Here is a 20,491-nt window from a genome sequence, read left to right on the forward strand (position 1 = left end):
GAAGTAGTGTTAGGAGCTCAGCAGACAGTTCCACTTTCAGTTTCATCTGTGGTTTGCTTTGTTACTGCCGAGAGCCTGCATGAGTCATGGGCGGGGTGTGTGGGGTGGGGAGGTGTGCTCTGTGATGAGGACGCTCAGCTTGGAGACGCATCCCAGAGACAGAGATGGTCCCAAAAGGCATTGCTAGTCCCAACCGGTCATTTTTGCTCCCCTGCCTGGCTGCCTCAGGACAGCACAGAATTTCTCAAACATGCATAAATGAGTCAAAGTAAGACTCTGGGCATGTTTTTGACGAGAGGATAACATTATAACATAATATAAAACTTAAAAAAGTTGATTTTACATGATATAGCCCCTTTTAAAGCAACAATTTCTATATAGATTTTTTTTAAAAACTGTTTTAAATTTGTAATACTTGTGTACCTGTTGTCAGGATGTGATGCAGCAGGTTTCTGGAGCAGTACTGTGCCACTGTGGTGCCTGCATGTCCGTCAAAAACTGCAAAGTATCCCCAGTCCTGCAGCTCTCCTTTCAGCTGGGACATACAGGTGTGAGCGTCCTCCATCTGAGCCCTCCAGCCCTGCATGCTCGCCACGGCGTAGTTCAGCCCTGACTGAGACCCCCCCTCCGACACGTGCTTCTCCAAGATGGGACGCTCCAGGTAGGGGCTCTGCACAGCGCCYTCCCCGTTAAAGTTGTCCTCCTCCTCCGGCCCTCTTTCCCTAGGCCCCCCTTTGAAGAAGAACGTCACCATCTTCTCCGTCTCCTTCACCAGCTGGCGGAGGAAGGAGGGCACCTCCACGTTGCTGGCTCGCCTRGCCGTCCTCATGACCCCGCGGAACCGGAGCTCAAGCCTCTTGCTGGACCGGGCGGCGTCCCGTCTCCTCCGGGTGGCCCTCCTCCGGTCGTGGGTTCTCCTCAGCAGGTCCAGGGCAACAGTTAATCTGCGCCAGCCCGAGCAGATAAAGAGCAAACGAGTTCACGTAAATGTCTAAGAAATACAAACGTAATAAGTGAACAAAAAATTTAAGTCGTTTTGTTCATCCTGAACCAGACCTGTGGAAATTCCATCGTTTCAAATCCTTTTCTCGTGTCAGCGGAAACGTTTGTCTCTGCTTGCGTTACTTCATCCTCCTTCCTTCACTTCTTTCCACTCAGAGCTCYTCATCTGCTTTTCTATTGGCTAATCTGTGATTTATTCCTCCTCTCCGTGTGACACTGCTGGCTAATCTGTCCACTAATAACTTGCGTCTGCAGCTACACGTGGATTATCAGCAAGAGGGTTTATGTAATGAAACGAAATCCTGTTTGTCTTGCATGTGTACAGTAACTGATGCAAGAAGATATTTTTAGCAAACAGGTTTAGTGTTTGTTGTCATGAATTTTTGTTTGTTTTGTTTTAGGTGCATCTGAATATCTGAGTACTGACAGTACTGTGCTTGTTTCTTCTCCATAGCTTTAGAGAACTTGTTAAAAAACTCGGAGATTAGTAAAGTTTTCATGTCCCCCTGTACGGCTCCAAAACTCAGGAATAACTTGAAAACACTTTTTCTTAAAAAAATGATGATGATAATAATAATAATAATAATAATAATAATAATAATAATAATAATCCTTACTATTATTACTAAGGCACACGGAGCTCCAAAACTACCCTGCTTCAGAAATGAAATATAAAGCCATTTTTTTACATAAAAAGAAAACTTGTAAATAGGAAATGGCTACCTTTTATTATCAATTTTTTTTAAATGTTTCTTAGGTCTGTTTTTTAAACTGTCATCAGTGAATGATTAAGATGATTCCATTCATTTTTTTAGTCATACAGCAGCTTTAAAATAAGGAATCTTGTAAGTTTTTTTCTGGAAAAAAATACTTATTTCTTACTTATTTGCTTTCTTGGTGAATTATTCCTTTTTCAAATGTTTTCTTGAAACAAATAAGTACTACTAAACATGCTGACCTGACAATGACTTTATCACATTATTTGTACTTAAAGGTTATTTTTAGCCACTAATCCATCCATCCCTTCTCTATCTGCTGCCTGTTGTGGAGCTGGGTCGCAGGGGCAGCAGCTTGAGCAGGGAGTCCCGCACATCTCCATCACATCCAGCTCTTCTTYGAGGATTCCAAGGTGTTTCCAGGCCTGCAGAGACATAATSTTTCCACGGTGGGCTGGGTTTTCCCTGGTGTCTCCTCTCAGCTGGACATGCCAGGAAACCTCCCAGGCGTCCTRACCAGATGACCGAACCACCTCAACTGGCTCACTCTTGAGTTAGAACCCAAATGATCTGAATAAGAGCTAAAAATGCYTAATATAGGACGGGTCAAATGAAAATGCATACACAATTACAGAATCCTACTGAGACATGAAACCGTAGTCTGAAAATGGATAGTACTACGAAGCAGTAAATTCTGTTTACGCAGTCCTGCTAAGTGCAGTAAGTTTTAATCTGGTTAACTTTATTTACAGTTACTGACCTGGTTGGATGGAGTTACGAGGAGCTTTATGTGAAGCTGTTCTTATCCAGCTATAATTACAACTAAACCTTTTATCAACTTGTGTTGGTTTCTGCTGAAAGTTCATGGTGTCAGWTGGGTTTGTTTGAGTCGACTGAACACAGAAAACAGGATCACATGAGGTGGAATGAGCTCAAGGTTCRTATGTAACATAATTCACAGGCGCTTTTAAACGTTATCAAGCCAACAAATGTATAATAATTATAAATTTCTAAAGTTTCACTTTACTTTTATTTATCCAGGTGATCTCATTCAGACTGGTAGTCTGAGAGACCTGGAACACAGAGCATCAGTTACATAAACATTTAACAACAATAATCAAATAAATGTAAAACATCCTGACATTTAAAAAAGATTGGAGTTTAATAAAACCTAAAAATAAAAATAGATGCTTAGTATATGGTATATTAAAAGAGTGTTCCAGTAAWGACTGCCTTATAGGAGCTTGATCTAAAAACAAAACTAAAACATCAAAAAATATACAAATTATTTGATTTCATTTTACATGTTTCAGTAAAATTAGCATAATTTCTTAGAGGTTTATGTTTTGCCTGACAAAACATCCTCAAAGGACACATAACATACCAGTCCAGACGATTGTAACTATTTTAATGATTTTTAATGTAAACAATCATCAGAGTCTGAACAGGGAGTTGGGTGCCCAAGACGCCACTTCTTAAAATCCATTCCAAACCAATTTTCAGACAATAAAATGACTTTTAGTTCAAGTTTAAATCAAAAAACTGTGTTAGCGTGTRAATTATTGTTTAAAGCTGGAACTCAAACCTGTAAATTATAGAATTAAAAGCGTCAGAAATAGAAAGTTTTGTTTCTCTTTTCCTATTATTACTGAGTAGTTTACCCATTTTAAGCATGTTACCCTTTATATTAAATGTTGTGCAGGATTTATGATTGCTTGTTTCAATGCAAAACATTTTGAAATCAATTCTTTGTTTCATGTTTTGCCCTTGCTTGTGTTTTACATTATTAACAACATATCGCTGCCTCCTGTAATGCAGATTGGCTGTGAACGGAAGATGACGGCAGACGTGTTTCTCTCTCTGTGCCGTAGCGAACGCTCCTCCCGCTGCAGGCGCAGTGATGCAAYTGGAGACGCTGCCGACGGTGGAGTGAGGCAGGGCGGGGCTGCTGAGTAACAGAGGCAGCAGAGGGAGGAAGCTGCTCAGCAGACCATCAGGAAACAGGGAGGAGGAGGAGGAAGAGGAGGAGAGTGAATCTACAGAACGTGAGGTGCCGGCAGCAGATGTAGGAAGCTGGGAGGAGGAGGCGGGGGGTGGGCCTTCCAGACTGGATGGGCCCAGCGATGCCTTGATGGAGTATGGGCCAGGTTTTAGGATTCTCCCACTGCCGTAAGTCTGGGTTTGTTTTGCTTCTGTTTGTCTGCATTTCTTAGTCGTCATCTCATTCCAGCTCAGCATCTTCCCCCCTTTTTTTTTTCCTGCTAACTGTTCTGAGCATCGTACTGTACGTGTGTTTGTGTTAGCTCAGCCTTTCCTCCTCCCTCCTGCTTCTACCCTAAACAAACACTGAATGACCGCAACACAGACCTTTATCATCTTCTCATTGCTTGATTTGGTTGTGAAGCTTTTATTTTTGCTTGAAGTTATTTCTCCATGAAGGCTGCTGCTGCTGCTGCCTTCAGTTGTGTTTGCCTCAGTGTGCAGCTGATCTCATACATTAAAGGGGCTGAGTATTTGCTTGTGTTCATTCAGCTGCTGAACAGAATGTGCTMCATTTATTTGCGCTGCCTGCTTGATTTATATGATAATGTAGTGGAGGCTTTTTACTCCTGTCAGAATAACTCAGTGAGTGAAGTATGCACTTAAAGGGACAAACAGAGGCTCTGTTTGTGGGTTTGTAGAGTAATTTCATTAAAACTCTGACTTTAGTTGGTCATATCTGTATATTTTTACATGAAATACACATGAAACTTCACTGTTCTAATAACATACTTCAGTGTTTGTTGGGGAATACCTGTAGTGAGCATCTGAGAGGACTCTTTGTACAGTTTACATGATTATTATCTTTATTTATTCATGTGGAATTACTGCTTGTTTTCCAGAGGATTATGGCTCTGTAGCATCGACTCCAGACTCAACACCTCCGTGTACGGACGGTAAGAAACATCCAAACATTCATGTTTTTAGAGTCCACAGGTGAAGAAAAAAGTCTTTTGAAGGAAAGGATTTCCTTCAATTTTTAAAAGGTTTTCATCTTTAGATGCCACGCTTTTTTTCTCTAATTCCAACAACACTTTGATGCTTTTTTCTGATGTTCCTGTTGAGTGAGGAAAAGCTCAGATTCCAAGCAGAACGCTGACCTCGTACTACAGCTGCTGCAGCAGCTTTCATCAGATAACTGTCAGACGTTGCCCAACGCGTTCTCTGTCAAATACGTTTTTATCTACTGCTTAGTTTGATTCACATTTTAATCCACCTCTAATTTCTCTTGATGCTTTGCTTTAAAAGGACATATTTTCTTATCTATTTGTTGATTTGTAGCTCTTCAGGTTTTCTCAAGATGTTTCAAAGTGTTTCTTTTGATTGTTTGTGTCCAGTTCTTGTACCTGTGCAGCATGTGATTAAAAAAAGAGGAAATTGGGACACGTGGATGTTTATTTAATGTTTTAAAAAAGGAAATAGGGTAAACAAAGTGTCTAAAGGCTGATTTGTTTGTGTCGACACTAGTTTGTTTTTTAAGTAAAAGCTTTTTTATGCCTGAACAAAGTAAAATAAGAATTATTACCAGAAAACCTTACAGTCACCCATCAAATTCATTGTTCCATCAGTTGAAGTTATTGAAATTCTCTGATTTGGTTGATTATAGTATTTTGTCAGTTATGTATAGGGCTCATAAAAACACATTACTTTCAAACATCCAAATACATTTTGTTAAAAGAGTGAGCTGGTAAAATTTGAAGGGGCTAGAGATGTTTGTCAAACCTAAAGTTAGAACCAGTTTGAAGGAACGGAGTACTTCAGTCCAGGTAATTAAATAATGGAAGAATCTGGAAGATGATGTTAAAAATGCCAGATCAACGTGTATATTTATGAAAATGAAAAAGGTAAATTTGTTGGAGAAATATGTATGAGTATAAGGCACGAATTGTTAATCAAGAAGGAATTAAAGCTTTATGGAGAATTTATGATGTTTTGTTTTAAAGGAATAACCTTATAATAACTAATAACTAAAAAAATCTGTCAGTATTTGAACAGTATTGATTGGTTTTATGTTGTCTTCCCTTCATTTAGGTGGGAATGAGGAGTCAGAGGTGTTTGAGCTGCAAACAGCCAGAGAGTGGTCTGACGAGGAGGACGCAGATCCTGAAGACGATGAAGGACAGGCGTCTTCCTCGTCCATCTGGGGCACCCCTCGCCAGAACTCTTTCGAGCTGACTTTCTCCTACATCGCCATCGCGGAGGCCGAAGCCGTCGGAGCCTCGCGGCACCACCGCGAGCGGCGCAGGGGCGGCCCTCGGGGAAGCCGCTCCCCTTTGGTCCGAACAGACACTCTGGAGACGCTGTTGGACTCCCCCGACGTGGACTGGGACCCGCAGGCATTTCTCAGCCGAGACGAAGAGGAGGGAACGTCGCAGGAGGAGGTCGAACCGAGGAGTTCGAGCGCAGCAGGGAGCGAGGACGAGGAGCAAAGTGAGAGTCAGGAGAGAGATGGAGGAGTGCAAAGAGTGGAGGCTTTGAATCAAAATGTCCAGCCTGCCTCACGGGCCCAACAGAACTCCTCACAGACAGCTCAGGGTAAGAAATAAAACGTATTACAGTGAGGCTTATAATAAACTGAACCACACTGTAATAATTTCTTCACATTGCTCAGGCAGTAAACAAATCAAACACCACTTTATTTGTTTTTGCAAACATTTTTATTYAATTTTCCAAAGTGATAACAACAAAGTCTTTTTAAAGCACATTTAGGCTTCAGTTCCTCTCTGCTGTCTGTTATCATTTGTATCAAACTATTTCCTAAAAGCCAGGAGCTAAATGTAAAGTCTGACATCCAGCATGATGACCTGTTTTTTTTTTCTTTTTCCTGAGGCACACATGATCCGATGTGACAAAGACACAAATTAAAATAAGAAAATCCAAAAGTCAGAGAGCCTTAGGGGAATATTTTATATATTTTACAGAGGAATTTTGTGAAAAGATTATWAACAGTTAATATCTTACCTGTTGTACATATTTTTTAGTGTATTTATTGTTGGTTTGAAAAAACAAACAAACTAATGAGTAGTTTAAGCGAAGCGAAGACTAGAGGTTAGCTGTTGTTGTTCAGTTGTAGTCTGTGGTTATATTGATTTGATTTGATTTGATTTATTGATTTAACAGGAAAAGATTACTAAAAATCAAGCCTGACTTAGCATAATTGCTGTTTTACAGTAGGTTCCTGTTCTGCAGCACATAAAACACTCAGAATTACAGCATCACAATCACATCATTATACATCATAGACATAAAGACAAACAAGCATACCAAATTTCAGGAAGGCAGCATTTGCAAAATAGGACGTCTAAATATGAGCACAACAAAAAGTGTCCAGCAGATGGCAGACAAGGGCTTAAAGAAAGCGCTGTAGTTTTGAAATGGACTTTATGTTTTGAGGAATGTCATTCCATGCTTTYGTATAAACATAGAAGAAAGACCTCTGGCCGTAACAGTTTTTAAAAGTTGGTAATATCAGTTGTCCTTTTGTAACAGATCTAGTTGAATGACCACTTCCAGAATTTGATTTGGGCAACAATGCGCAGAGAGTTCCATAATTGGCACCTTGGAAGATCTGAAAATATTAATTAATACCACTATAGAAAACATAATTCAGCCCAAACTGCTGCAGCAGCTAGCTGTAGCACCMCCAGTACACACACAAGGGTTTCATTTCTGCTCGAACAGCCATAACGTAAACTTAAGAATGTAAGTTTGGTCTTCAGTCTTTCTTATGAACCTGACAAATTAATCTGAATTTAATTATTTTTTACTAAATAGAATCTATTTAAAGAGATCTGTGACAGCCAAGCTGTTTATTGTTCTAAAGCTTTTCTCAGAACCGCACTACAAAAGAGCTGAACTATCTCTTTCTTTGAAAAGTATCTAGAATAATTTGATGGTTTTGCTTTTAAAAGGTGTCATTATTCAATAACCGCATCATCAAATTGGTCATGCTGCCTTGTAGATGTAGCTGGTGACTCACTATAAACAATAAACTAAATCTACAACTCATGATTCTGCAGTGCCTCGGCTGAGTGAAACAACTCCAGCTCACTCAGATAAAGCAGTATGGCAACCTGACCGATGATGATTATAGTAACATCGTCTCTTTTTCTTTTATTTTCCAGCCTCACCGACCGCGGAGCCTGAGTCTCCGGTCACCATGGAAAGCATATCGGTCACACTGCTCACGTCCGTGCGACCCGCAGACCGAGGGAGCTCCTCGCCGGCTGTTTTCGGCCTTAACTCTCAGGAACAGCTGGTTAGCGGTCACTGGTTTTCAGCACACAGCCTCACGGAGGACRGGACGGTGTTTGCTCACGTAGCAGGTAAAAACGTTTCACTGCCCGGCTGTCTCTGCTAGGTTAGCTCCTGCGATGGTCGTCCCTCTTCCCCAAACATGTCTGTCTGTCTTTGTCCTCAGAGAGATGCTTCCACTCAGCTCACAAATCAATACTTTAAATCAAAGAAACGATCAGATTTCACCGTCAGGAGCAAAGACAAAAGGCCTGGATGTTCTTCGTGTCTCTGTCGTAGCTCTCTCCTGGGAATTTAGGAATCAGTGATTGAGGTGGAAACATTCCTGGCTTTTGCCAACTTATTCTGGAGTTGGTATTTACGTACAGAGTTTCTCTCAGTGCAGACTATGGCAGCAAATAGATCAGATTCTGTCCCCCAGCCTGACGTCAGTTCAAGTGGACAATGGTCACACAGCTCTGACTCATTTTAGTGGAAGTGGGAGTTCTGCACACAGTCAGACTGTCAGCGGCTGTTTGATCAGACTGATGAGAGTTCAGTGTTGCATTCAAAGTATTCGGAAGCAGTTTGTGTGTTATTTTATTACTTGCATATTGGATAGTGTATCATTAGGGCTGCCACAAATGATTATTTTTATAATAGATTAATCACCGATTATTTTTTCGATTAGTCGACTAATCGGATCGTACGTTAATTGAATATAAAACATACAGCTTATCACGCCAGAATGCAGCTGCTATTATATAACCATGGTTAGATTTTTAACTATATGCTAACTAAAAATAATTGCTGTGGAAGGTAAATCCTGCCTTGCAAATATTGCGTTTCACAGGTTTCTCTTTCATTTTCTTGTAATGATCCCACACTTTTGAGCTCTGTTGCTGGGTAGCCATGATACCAGAGCCTGTCTGTATAATGTCTTGTGACGTCCACGGCCTACCCCAGTTACCACTACTGTGCATGTGTGTCAAGGACAGAAAGGCAGATGTGGCAGTGGAAGGTGTCAAAGCAGTTTGGAGAGAAAAACAAAGTAAAGAACAAAAAAAAGAAAAGAAAACGATTAATCGATTATTAAATTAGTCATCGTTTATTTTAAAAATCGATTAGTCATCGACAAATCATGGCAGCCCTTTGTATCATACTGCAGTGCATAAGTTCAAATATTGATTTTAGTTGTAATTGAGATTTGCATGAAAACAAGACAATAAAGCTTGCAATTCCAACAACTAAATTAACATAATCTTCCTAATCTGTGTTTAAATCGAAATTTTCTAACTGCCTTTAGAAATAATCTTAAATACCTTTTGAGATGGGCCATTCTTCTCTGCTGCAACACCTGGAAATCCCTTCATATGATGTTTGATGTTATAAAACTCCTCACACTGAAGAAGTCTCTCGGAGGAGAGACTTTCATTACAGAAGAACCCGTCCAGAGGAACTACTTAATTTTTTATTTTATTTTTTCTACCTGGATGGCTGAGATACATCAGGACAATGTTTGGTGTTTTTGTAAAACTCTCTGATTACTTTTTAAATAATATGACTGGAATTCCAGATGATTCCAAACCAACAAAAATCAAGTTTTCAGACCAGCTCTTTTGTTAACAAAACTAGCTTTCTAGGTTACTAGGTTTCAGCGAGCTGTGTGTTGAGAATTTGAAACGAACACTAACTCAGTACTGAAAAATAAATAGGAATGATTGGTCCCTTTGAGTGGAACGCTCTGGGGGTCTTGCGGCGTGGTGGGCGGTGCTGTGACACAATTATTTTGGGCTGTCGGGGCTTTGGCCTGCTGAGCCAAAAACAGCTCAAAGGGGTGAGGCGAGCACAGCAGGAAGCTAGAGGGGGACGGAGGTCGTGCAGATACTAGAACAGCGACTAAAATGGACAGTAAAGGTGAGGTGTTTTTCAGTCAAACCTCTTATTTTGTGCCTGTTTGGTTCTAGCGTTGTTTGCTTTGAAGTGACAGGAACCCCAGAAAGGTGTGTTGGATCTAAGATCAAACCGAGCAGGAGAGAGAGATTTAACTGAAACCGTTTTTATTTTTCCATGGTGCGATCTTCAGCTCCGTGGCTTTGACGTGGCTGAGGAAAGGTCAGGCTGTGAGAGGACTGAACAGGTTGCTCTCCTCTCTGAGGCGGCGGCTGCAGCTCTGTTGGACTTTCAGCCAACGGCTGCTCAGACAGCTGAGGAGAATCCGTATCAGTGGCTTTAAATTCAAATATTTATTTTCCATTCAAATGACTTCAAACTGTGCTGCTGTGGTTGGGGTGTGCAGTTACCCAGCTGGCCTCTTCTACTGTTTAGTATTTCCACTTTGAGCTGAACAGACGGTGTGCACATGTTGATGAGCCAAAATGTCATGAGTGAGGTCAAACAAAGCACAAATAAGCCACAACACTAATGTTCTTATGAATTATTGCAACGTTTTTTTTAATTGTGTGTGAATGTGTGTGCATACGTTTGTACAATGATCAAAATACGTCACGAACCACTGGATAGATTTTAACGAAACTTGCAGAAAGGAAAGATTAAAATCGACAACTTTTCGCATCAAATCAATTCAAGGTAGCGGCTTCAACCAGCTGAACAGAAAACGACCTGGAACTCAGCAAATTGTGCAGATCTAGAGCTGAAACACAGTATGTTAGTACCTGAGGTTCTATGTACTGATAGTCTCTCCAGCGTGTCCCGGGTCTTTCCCGAGGTCTTCTCCCAGTCCCAAGTGGTTTCTCTCAATCTGGAGGAGCAGCTCTGCTCGGTCTCTCCTGGATAACTGAACTGTCTGTAAGGGAGAGCCCAACTACTCTGAGGAGAAAACTTGTTTTGACCTCCTGGATTCACCATTTTATTGTTTTAGTTATCACCTTGAGTTTGTGACCAGAGGTCAGGATAGGAACGTAGTCCGACAGGTCAACGGAGAGCCTTTTTTTTAAATAAAAAGCTTTCAGTTAATAACATGGTCCAATGTTGTAAAACAAGCCTCTGAGGACGCCAGCTGTTTGTTTGGTGACGGAGAGGAAATCCCGACGGGGCGTGGAGGATCGACAGCCTGACGTCTGACAGCAGGTGCTGCCAACAGCTGGGTTTAAATGCTCCACTTCCCCTCTCTGACCTGAGGGCTAAATTTAGCCGAGGCTGGAGCCCGTCTCGTGTTTGATGATGGACTTCCTTCCTCATCAATTCAGTTCAATTCAGTTTATTTATATAGCGCCAAGTCACAACATACGTTGTCTCAGGGCACTGTACATGAAAAAAAAGAACAATCTAAAGAAGAACCCAGCAGATTGTGTTGAATCACTTCATCACAGTCTCCCATCCTGAGCAAACGGTGGAGAGGAAAAACTCCCTGCTAATCAGGAAGAAACCTCCAGCAGAACCAGGCTCAGGACAGGAGACCATCTGCCTCGACCGGCTGGGTTGGAGGACAGGAAAGAGACACAGGTAAACACAGAAGAACTGGTCCAGGTACACCTACTTCTGGAAGAGACAAAGCAAAAACATGTTATTGATAGAAATAATTACAATAAACATGTAGAGAAGAGAGACTAAAGACAACAGCAAAGTGAAGAAATGTGCTCATCATATCCCCATGTCAGAAACACTGAATGCTTGTCGCTCTTCCTTCGCAAACTGGTCTGAAATGACGGGAGCTGAGGCGTTTCCATCATCGTCAAAGCTTTGTTCATGTTTCTCCCCTTCGATCCTCTTTTCCTTCCACCTGCTCGTCTCTCAGTGATGGACCTGATCTACTGGAAGGACATGGAGCGAACCGGCATGGTGCTCACTGGGTTAGTGGTGGGTTTGCTGTCCCTGTTCCAGCTCAGCATCATCACCGTCGTCTCCACCGTCTCCCTGGCCGTCATGTGCTTCACCATCTCGGCACGCATCTATTTCCACTTCCTGTACATCCTCGGCTGGAGGGACGGAGAGCACCCCTTCAAGTAAGAGACCTTTTGTTTTAATAAGGAGCTGCTTTCAGTTGATCCTGCAACTTTGCTGAGCTGGTGGAAAATGTGGCCATGATTAAAAAGAAAGAAAGAAAAAACATTAGACTTTGCACTTTTTTTTGTTTTAGCAATGGAAATTAGGAGCTATGTTTTCAGATGAATAATGGCTTCCAGTAACTTACAGTGGAAAACTCACCTACTCCACTTGAATCTCAGCTTTAAAAAGCAAACAGTCCCAGCAGGAGAGCTTTGGTGCTTTAGCTGATCAGATCGGCCCAGTTTACAGTCAGTATACGTGAGCTGAAATGCCTCCAAGAGGGTTTGTTTCGCAGCTAAATTCAACTCAAACGGCTGCTTTTCTTTAATGAAAAGTTAACCTTGACAGTAGCATGGCTAAAGGTTTGGTTTATTTTCATTTTAAAAGAAGCTAATCTTCTGGCTTTGGGAGAACTTGTGTGGTTAAAGCTCACAGTCCGCTGTGTAATCTGTGGTCTCAGAGGCTCAGGCACTCACAAACTCTGTGGTTGGGTCGAAGCAGCGGTTTCTGCAGGTCGGATGTGATGGTTTTACTTTAGACAGGCTTCAGCCCCACTCGAGACCTGTGTCTTCAAAAATAAAATAAAAGATTTGCTTTGTCACAAATGATAACAATAGAAAACTAATAGAAGCTTTAAGTAAGAAACAGAAACTGGTAATGTCTAACTGTAGCTCAGCTGGACTGCAGCACATATGAGCTTTAAGTCTGAGGATGTTGGTCTAAGCTGGTTAACACTAATGCTTTAAGAAAAGTTTTTTTAAGTAAAAATAAGTGGAAAAAACTACATTTAAATCCAAAACCATAAGAAAAATCTAAATGTGTTTTTCTCCCTGCAGTGCAGAGAAAATAAAATTTGAATGAAAAGCTGGTGTCTTTTAAACCAGACCTCATGAAAGATGTGAATCTGAAGGTTTATTTCTTTAAAAATGTATTTTAGATGTATTGAGAAGTTTGTGGAAAACTTAGCTTTAAAAAAAACATTTTTGAGAGAATATGAAACCAACTATGAAGGATTTGGAGGCTGTAATGTTTCAGTGTCTAACGTCTTGGTTTTGTTTGGATCCTCTTCCATCAGGTCATACTTGGAGCAGGACGTCTGCTTCAGCGGCGAGCAGGCGGACCTGTTCATGCAGAGAGCCATTGTTCTGACTCTATCAGCTGCCGAGGCTCTGAAGAGACTCGTTTTTGTAGGAAACCTTTTCGAATCTCTTAAGGTAAGATATCCCACTTAATATGCATTTGTGTTTTTGGATGAACATGTTTACCGTCTCTGCTTTCTGTGATTTCACTCACATAATTTAATGTTCTAACTTCCTACCTACAAAGGTTTGTTGGCTGATGCTTTCTTGTATTTTGTGATTAAAATTAAAGCAGAGCAGCTTAAAGAGCAACACAACATTATTACCTGGGTAATTAAATCAGCAGTAATCCTGCTGATTTAAATAAACTTACAGTCACCTCATTAGTTGGGCCAGTGATTGCTTAATTTCAGTACTTGTCACTTTAAGTCACGACCAAATCGCTGAACTAATTCATCTGTTTCAACCTCCTCTGTTTCTTCTGTCCTCAGCTGTTCTGTTTTTTTTACAAGTTACATCTTTTTATGACACAACCAAACAACACATCTCTTCCTTAATTTATGTGTATTTGTACACATAAATTAATGTCCATCTTGGACATTGTATACCCAACAAAAATTCACTACAAACAACAATAAATTCATGTGACCACCTCAAAAAATTTAAAACACATATTTCTCAATAAACACATATTGCACATTCCCACATACCTTCTATCAAGTAAACAAACCATCAACGAGTCAAACCAAAGCATTAGTAGCATGACTAAATGACTCTGATGCTGAGGACTCTCAGACTGAGGCATTGTGGGTCTTTTTGACCCAAGAGCAGCAGGAGGGTTAATATAACTTTAATATGTGACGTACCAGCAGCTGACATGTTAAGTGTTCATCAGTTGGAGCTGATGGAGTCCTGCTGATCCCCGGTCCTTCTGGTCTCAGCTCTGACCTGCTCAGTATGTGAAATGATTCGCACACAGAAACCTGCAACACAGTAGAGTCTTTCTCTGAAACAGAGGCGTCTCATATTGGGGAGCTGGACCATCTTTACAGAGACCCTGAGTCTGAAACTCTAAACCTGTGGTGTCCAGTCCTGGTCCTCGAGGACCACTGTCCTGCATGTTTTAGATGTTTCTTCTCTGACACACCTGATGTGGATGAATGAGTGGGAAACAAGTAAAATCATTGCTTTATGATCATCAGGGCATCTGCTTGACATCAGACTAACTCCCTGCTGTCGCTTTCTTTGATTTTTCTCCATTTCTGTATGTGTTGGTCTCAGTTGCTGTTTCTGATGTACCTGGTGACGTACCTGGGAGACTTGAGCAACGGCCTTACTCTAATCATCATCAGTAAGAGACCGATTACGTCAGCATGTAAAATATGCTCTGACTTCACATAATAACTGCTTTCCATCGTCTTTCCTCTCCAGTTGTGATCGCTGTCTTTTCTTTGCCACTTTTCTATAAACAACACCAGGTAAGAATCATTTAAACAAACTTTTCCTTCCTTCTTGCTACAACCATTGCATTTATTTTCTCCTAAATGTTGCATTGCAGGAGGAGGTGGATGGCTTCATCGCAAAACTCCAGGCGCAAATTGACGACTCGAAGGACTTGTGAGTGTAGCACTGTCTTTTGGTTTTCTCACAGAGGGAACGACAGAAATTTAAGATTTTTTTTAATTACGAGAATAAAGTCGTACTATTACAAGAAATATGAGAATAAAATTAAAATAATATGAGTATAATGTTATAATGTTACCAGAATGAAGTCGTAATATTGGCCAAAAGTAATCGCTGACTACTTCATAAACACAGTGACACAAAGAGGCACAGCAGGTACGAGCCGACAGGAACAGAAAATGAACATGTCGTTTTTTCTGGGAATATTATTACTTTATTTTTTCGTAATATTATGACTTTATTCTCACAACATTTTGACTTTATACTCGTAATTAAAAACGTAGTAATAATACTCCATTGTAAAGATTTGTGTTTTACCACAGATAAGTGTCACAACTCTACTCTTCATTAATGAAGACAGCAGTTAACCCACTTTAACTAATGGAGGTCTTGTTTAAAGTAGATTTAGCATCATTCAAAAAACAAAATCAGTCAAATAAAGAATGGAATTCATGTTAGCTCGTGTTTAAGCACACTTTATCTTCCTCTCGTAGTCTGCGAAGACTTGTCCAGGGTGGCGGTCCTCCTCCCGATCCAACGCCCAGTGGAGCCAAACCCAAAACCCAGTAAAAGCTCGTGGGAAAAAAAGACGACTTCAGAAGAAGCCACAGAAAGATGTTTTACTCAGCTGTCTGTTTTCAGAGCTCCAGAAGTTGGCGCTCCAGACACCCGAGAGGATCACGCAGGGTACTGAACACTGACTGTATTTAGGTTGTAGGATTTAAACAGGTTAGAAGAGTCCTGATTGAAACTCTCTGTGCTGATGTCAGAAAGGAACATCGATTTTGAAAATAGGTTTGGATAAAAGTAAAAAAAACTGTCGTCCAACTTTTCATTCAACGAGACAAGACAGGGTCATTATTAACCTTGGCATCGTAAAACTAGCATTGATGTACGTTTCTGATCACGTTTTCATCCTCAGAATGTTACTGAAGAGAAGTCCTGAAATGAAGCTTTCTACGGTCACATTTCTTCCTTATTTTCCAAAAACATTTAACTTTCTTCACAGCTCAACTTTCAGTCACACAGCTTTACTTTCTACTCTGCATTTTTTATGTCATATTTTGGATGTAAACGAAAAAGATGCCTTTAGGTGGACAAGCAAATTTAGGTTTTAACATTTCAAGCAGATCATCTGTGTATCTCCAGCTGTGGATGAAGCGTGTGAAGCCATGAGACGCAGCAGGTGCCTTTTTATAAACCGCACGATTTCAAAGAGCCACTTCTTTAAATCTATCGGCCCATGGTCTGCCGGACAACAGTGTTTCACAGAATTGTAAGTAAACCAGCTTCAGGAATAACAAACTGATTCAGGATGCTCTGTTCTCTCTATCAGTCGATGCTTTAAAAGCTTCCGTTGCCGTTGATGTCGACAAATAGGATCCATCAAAACTCCGACGGCATGTTAGCCTCATTGTGATGCCTTTAATGAACTCGGAGCGGTTCCACAAACACCTCCCGTGTTTTCTTCTCAGTCTTACTAACTAAAATATACCTGTTGTCTTCGAGACATTTTAACTATATTTACTGTATCGACACGAATTGGCATGGTTTCCCACAGCTTCTCTGTGTCGTCAGGTTGTGTTTAAACTGAGCCGCTGGTTGGTTAGTCAGACTATACCTTCACACTGCAGGTCTAAATGCTCGCTTCAGATGTATTTGTGTGGTCGTTCACGTTATTGTTTAAATGTGATCCAGTCAGACTCCAGTTTGAACAGTCCACAGCCCCGAGGCGACCCGCTGAACAAAGACGTGACGTCACATTGGGCAGTTTTGCAGAATTTAGCAATGATTGGCACATTAGTGTGGATTCTTATTCATCTGGCAAAATAAAATAAAAAATAAAACAGACAAATCACCTGGACTTCAGTTCTTTAGCTGAAAATTTGTGAGTTTCAAGCTTTAAACTGCATGATGTTGGTAGTGATGATATCCATATTTAGACAGATCCATATACCTCAACCTCATTGATGTAAAAACCAGACTTGACCGTTCAGAAACATGTAACAGATTGATTACCACAGATGGAAAATACCTGGGTTGGATTTGTCACGCTCAGACTGGGGCGGCACGGCGACTCAGTTGCCTCTCAGCAAGAAGGTTGCCAGATCAAATCCCAGGCCAGGACCTTTCTGGGTAGAGTTCTTTCTGTGCATGCGTGGGTTTTCTCTGATTACTCCAGGGTTCTCCCACAAACCATGACTGTTAGGTTAATTGGCAACTCTAAACTGTCGTGAATGGTTGTTTCTCTATGTGGCCCTTGCGACCTGTCTAGGGGATATGGGCACCAGTGACCCCCATGACCCTGAAAGGAGAAAGTGGGTATGGATGAATGGATGGATAATATATATATATATATATATATATATCTGAACAAAAAAATCTGCAGTGTGAATGTATCCCGACATGTTTGGAGGGTTTTTTATTTGCCAATTCCAAGTGTTGGATCACTGTATAAAAATAAAAACTGTAAAATACAACCAGAACAGTGATTTCCAGGTGATTCATACCCTGCAGTAAATTAGATATATTACTAAAGAGACTTGTTTAAACTCTAAATCTTTTTATAAACAGTAGGTTAGCCTTGAATGGGATTTCAGCAATGTGTTATTTTTGAAACAGCTGTTCTGTGTAAACAGGATCTACAGAAATTAGTTGGATTAGTTTAAGAAACACTGATTTCATGTCAGCACGTTGTTGTATCTGCACATGATTATGACCGGAGATTAGCACGTTATGATGGACGCTGTTGTTTCCAATTTGAGCTCAATTTTTTTTAGCTTTAACAGACTTCACTTCAGTTCTCCTCCTAAATGAACTCTGCTTAAGAGAAGAATCATTTCTGTTGTTTTATAAAATTGTTCTCAGCTTGAAAGCTTTAATTTCTTTATGCAGCATCGAAATGTGACCCCTGACAGTTTTCTTCATTGAAGTATTTATTTGTTCATTTTTAGTTGTTTTAAAACAGATAAAAGGCTGGGAATTTTCTGCATCTTACGTTTTTTGTTTTTGTTGTTTTTAATATTTATGGATGCAGGGTTGTAAATCCAAACATGAAAGTGACTCTTGGTGGTTTTAAAATCAAGTGATATATGCATTTTAGTGCTGCACCAGTTGTTTTGTATTCTGGAAAACAGCTAATCTTTTAACCTTGGGGGGGCGGGAAATAAACACAACCAAACAAGAAAATGCTTGACCTTTTTTTAAAACAGTTTATCAATTCAAACATGATCTTCAATTAAAAGATAAACTTGTGACCCTGAGTTCAGGAGTTAAACTGTTGTTGCTGCTGCAGCCAGCAGGGGGCGAAAGAAGGCAAGTTTTTTTTTATTATTATTTGGTGTCCAGTTAGGATGAAACAATCTGAGGTACTAAACAGAGTTTTTTAAACACCTAATAAGAAAAAAAATCACATTACTATTTGAAATCATCTCTGGACTTTGTTTTCTAGTCTAATTTTATTTTGTGAGTCAGAGTTTAAAACGGTCTGAGTGGTTTAACATGTTGAAAACATGTTGAACATAAACACCAAGGTTTCAGTCAGGACAAGTCTGGACTTGTCTTCAGGTGCTCCAACAAACTGACCTCACATTTATATTAAATTAAAAAGGAATAAATGAGTGACAGAAACTTCTTATTGCTGGTTCAGCTTTCACACTGTTTCCAGTTTGTTTATTTTCTCTGTTTTCATGCATTCTAACTACTTCTGCAAACTTTATTTTAGCCTTTATCACAATGGTCAGCTCATTTGGGATGTTATTATTATTATTATTATTAGGCCTGATTATTACTGTTACTTTTAGTTTTTCACTAGAACATTTTTCTACTTCGAGTTTTTAGCAAATATTTTTGCTCGTTCTACCTTCTTTGAGCTAATGTTATGTTAGTTTTAGCTAGTTTTTTAAGTTTGTAGCCAGTCTTGTTTCCTCTTTAGCTTTTAGCTATCTTTTTAGCTCTTGTCTGTTGTGCTCTTTTAACTTTTAGTCAGTGTTCTGCTCCTTTAAGTTAGTCTTTATTCTAGTTTGAGCTAGTGTTTTTGTTACTTTAAGTTTTTAACAGGTGTTTTTGCTCCTTTAAGCGGTAAGAAGTTAATTTCAGCTTATTCAGACTTTATCATCAAACTGTGAAGTTCTCCAGAAGTTTCTGCTCCTGTCCTCCTCCCTGCAGTGGGAGGGTTTAGTCAAATCACCGGGCACATAAATCAGATTTGGCCCGGCCTCCAGCTGAGTCCTGCAGGATGTAGATCCTGTGAGGGGTCTGAGGAGCAGCTCTGGGTCTGACAGCAGCTGGCAGAGGAACAGAGGAGAGCTGTTTTTCTTCACGGTTCGRTGTAAAAGAAGAGGAGCTGCAGAGGCAGGAGCCTGCTCTCATGCTGGGAGTTTGATCGCGGTGAAGCGCCGGTTGCCTTGCAGCCACGATGGACCAGGGACGGACGGTTATCATGGCCCCGCCGGTGCCGCCGCACAAACCCAAAGCCGCGCGGCCGGGCCAGGCGCAGGAGCGGCTGCTGAAGTGTGTCCTGCTCGGTGACGGAGCGGTGGGTAAAACCAGCCTGGTGGTCAGCTACACAACCAACGGATACCCGACCAGATATGTCCCCACCGCCTTTGATAACTTTTCTGGTAAGTTTAAAAAAAATATTTTCATAATGATACCCAAAGCTTAAACATTAATTTTATTATTTATATTTAGAGTAAAATCAGTTTGTCTTTACTCTTAGTGCGCTTAGTTCCTGGCCACCCCACCCACAGTCCTGCCCATATGATAGATGTTTCCTGTTATCTGAGGTAATGTTCCTCAGGTGTCCTCCCAGATCCATTTGGCTCGGTTCCACATTTCCAGACTGACTGAACCGACTGGTCCCTGCAGGCTCAGTTTGTGCAAACTTTTGTCTTTAAACTTATCTGCGCGTGCACAACCAAACYGCTTTTATTGATCTGTGATCAAAATGTAACCCTTTGAGATCTGCAGCTGTAACTGAACATTTTCTACAAAATAACTTTTAAAACAACTACTGAGGGGAGGGAGGTACAGGCAAGGTACTGTTGACTTTATTCTGAACTCAAATGGGAAAAGCATGTTTGTACCTTCAATGATTTTTACACTAATGACAAAGTCACACTGTCTCTTCTTACTCTGCAAATCTTTACTTTCTTTTAAACATAGTTTATGCATGAAAAACAGGGTTTTTTTTGTCTTCTTCACCCCAGAGTCTTACTAAAGGTTTTCTCTCAGATCCAGATCCTCCCAGGATGCAGAAAGTGAATCCCCAGACTTCCTCAGACTTCCATTAGCACTCCATTAGTATATGTAGTTGCTGACTTGTCACTTTAAAACTTTAAAAGTTTTAGTTTGTCATATCTGCTTCAGCCTGTCTGGAGTGTGGCTATCTTCTGCACCTCCCCCCACAAATGTGGGAATCGCCAAGGCAACTCATTGGAGTCTGGGTAACTGCCTCTAATACACAACCTATTTTATTCAGGAAAATTTGATGTGAGAGTTGTCAGAATTCAGCATTTAAAGCCATATAATAATAATAATAATAATAATGCTAATCATAATCATAATAATGCATTCAATTTGTATGTCCTGATGCATCTCAGTAATCCAGGCAAAAAATCAAAAAGAAAAAGCAGTGGAGCAGTGTGGTTATCCTGACTGGGCTTTCCTGAAAGCAGACAGGAAACACAGACAGGATTCCATGCAACCTTCAGGTGAAAATGAAGACCC

At 40.6% G+C, this 20,491-nt stretch overlaps 3 protein-coding genes across 3 annotated transcripts; 2 read left to right on the plus strand and 1 right to left on the minus strand.

Moving 5' to 3' along the window:
- Nucleotides 1–423: 423 nt before the first annotated feature.
- Nucleotides 424–3,704, minus strand: LOC106535948 (protein phosphatase 1B; the record flags this gene model as incomplete). The annotated part of the gene is given in 2 exon segments (XM_014033102.1): nt 424–962; nt 3,590–3,704. A coding segment is annotated over 1 exon segment (406 nt), but the record flags the coding sequence as incomplete, so codon positions are not given.
- On the plus strand, nt 3,704–17,241 carry rtn2a (reticulon 2a). Its single transcript, XM_014033101.1, has 10 exons — nt 3,704–3,887; nt 4,601–4,654; nt 5,790–6,293; nt 7,883–8,083; nt 11,749–11,956; nt 13,075–13,213; nt 14,360–14,429; nt 14,510–14,556; nt 14,637–14,695; nt 15,256–17,241. Exons 1-10 carry the CDS (start codon nt 3,857–3,859, stop codon nt 15,329–15,331), a joined length of 1,389 nt encoding a protein of 462 aa, XP_013888555.1. The 5' UTR covers nt 3,704–3,856; the 3' UTR covers nt 15,332–17,241.
- A 1,475-nt stretch (nt 17,242–18,716) lies between these two features.
- On the plus strand, nt 18,717–19,383 carry LOC106535945 (rho-related GTP-binding protein RhoU; the record flags this gene model as incomplete). The annotated part of the gene is given in 1 exon segment (XM_014033099.1): nt 18,717–19,383. A coding segment is annotated over 1 exon segment (205 nt), but the record flags the coding sequence as incomplete, so codon positions are not given.
- Nucleotides 19,384–20,491: the final 1,108 nt, after the last annotated feature.

This window comes from Austrofundulus limnaeus, unplaced genomic scaffold, assembly GCF_001266775.1.
Source record: "Austrofundulus limnaeus strain Quisiro unplaced genomic scaffold, Austrofundulus_limnaeus-1.0 Scaffold1624, whole genome shotgun sequence".
Classification (NCBI taxonomy): domain Eukaryota; kingdom Metazoa; phylum Chordata; class Actinopteri; order Cyprinodontiformes; family Rivulidae; genus Austrofundulus; species Austrofundulus limnaeus.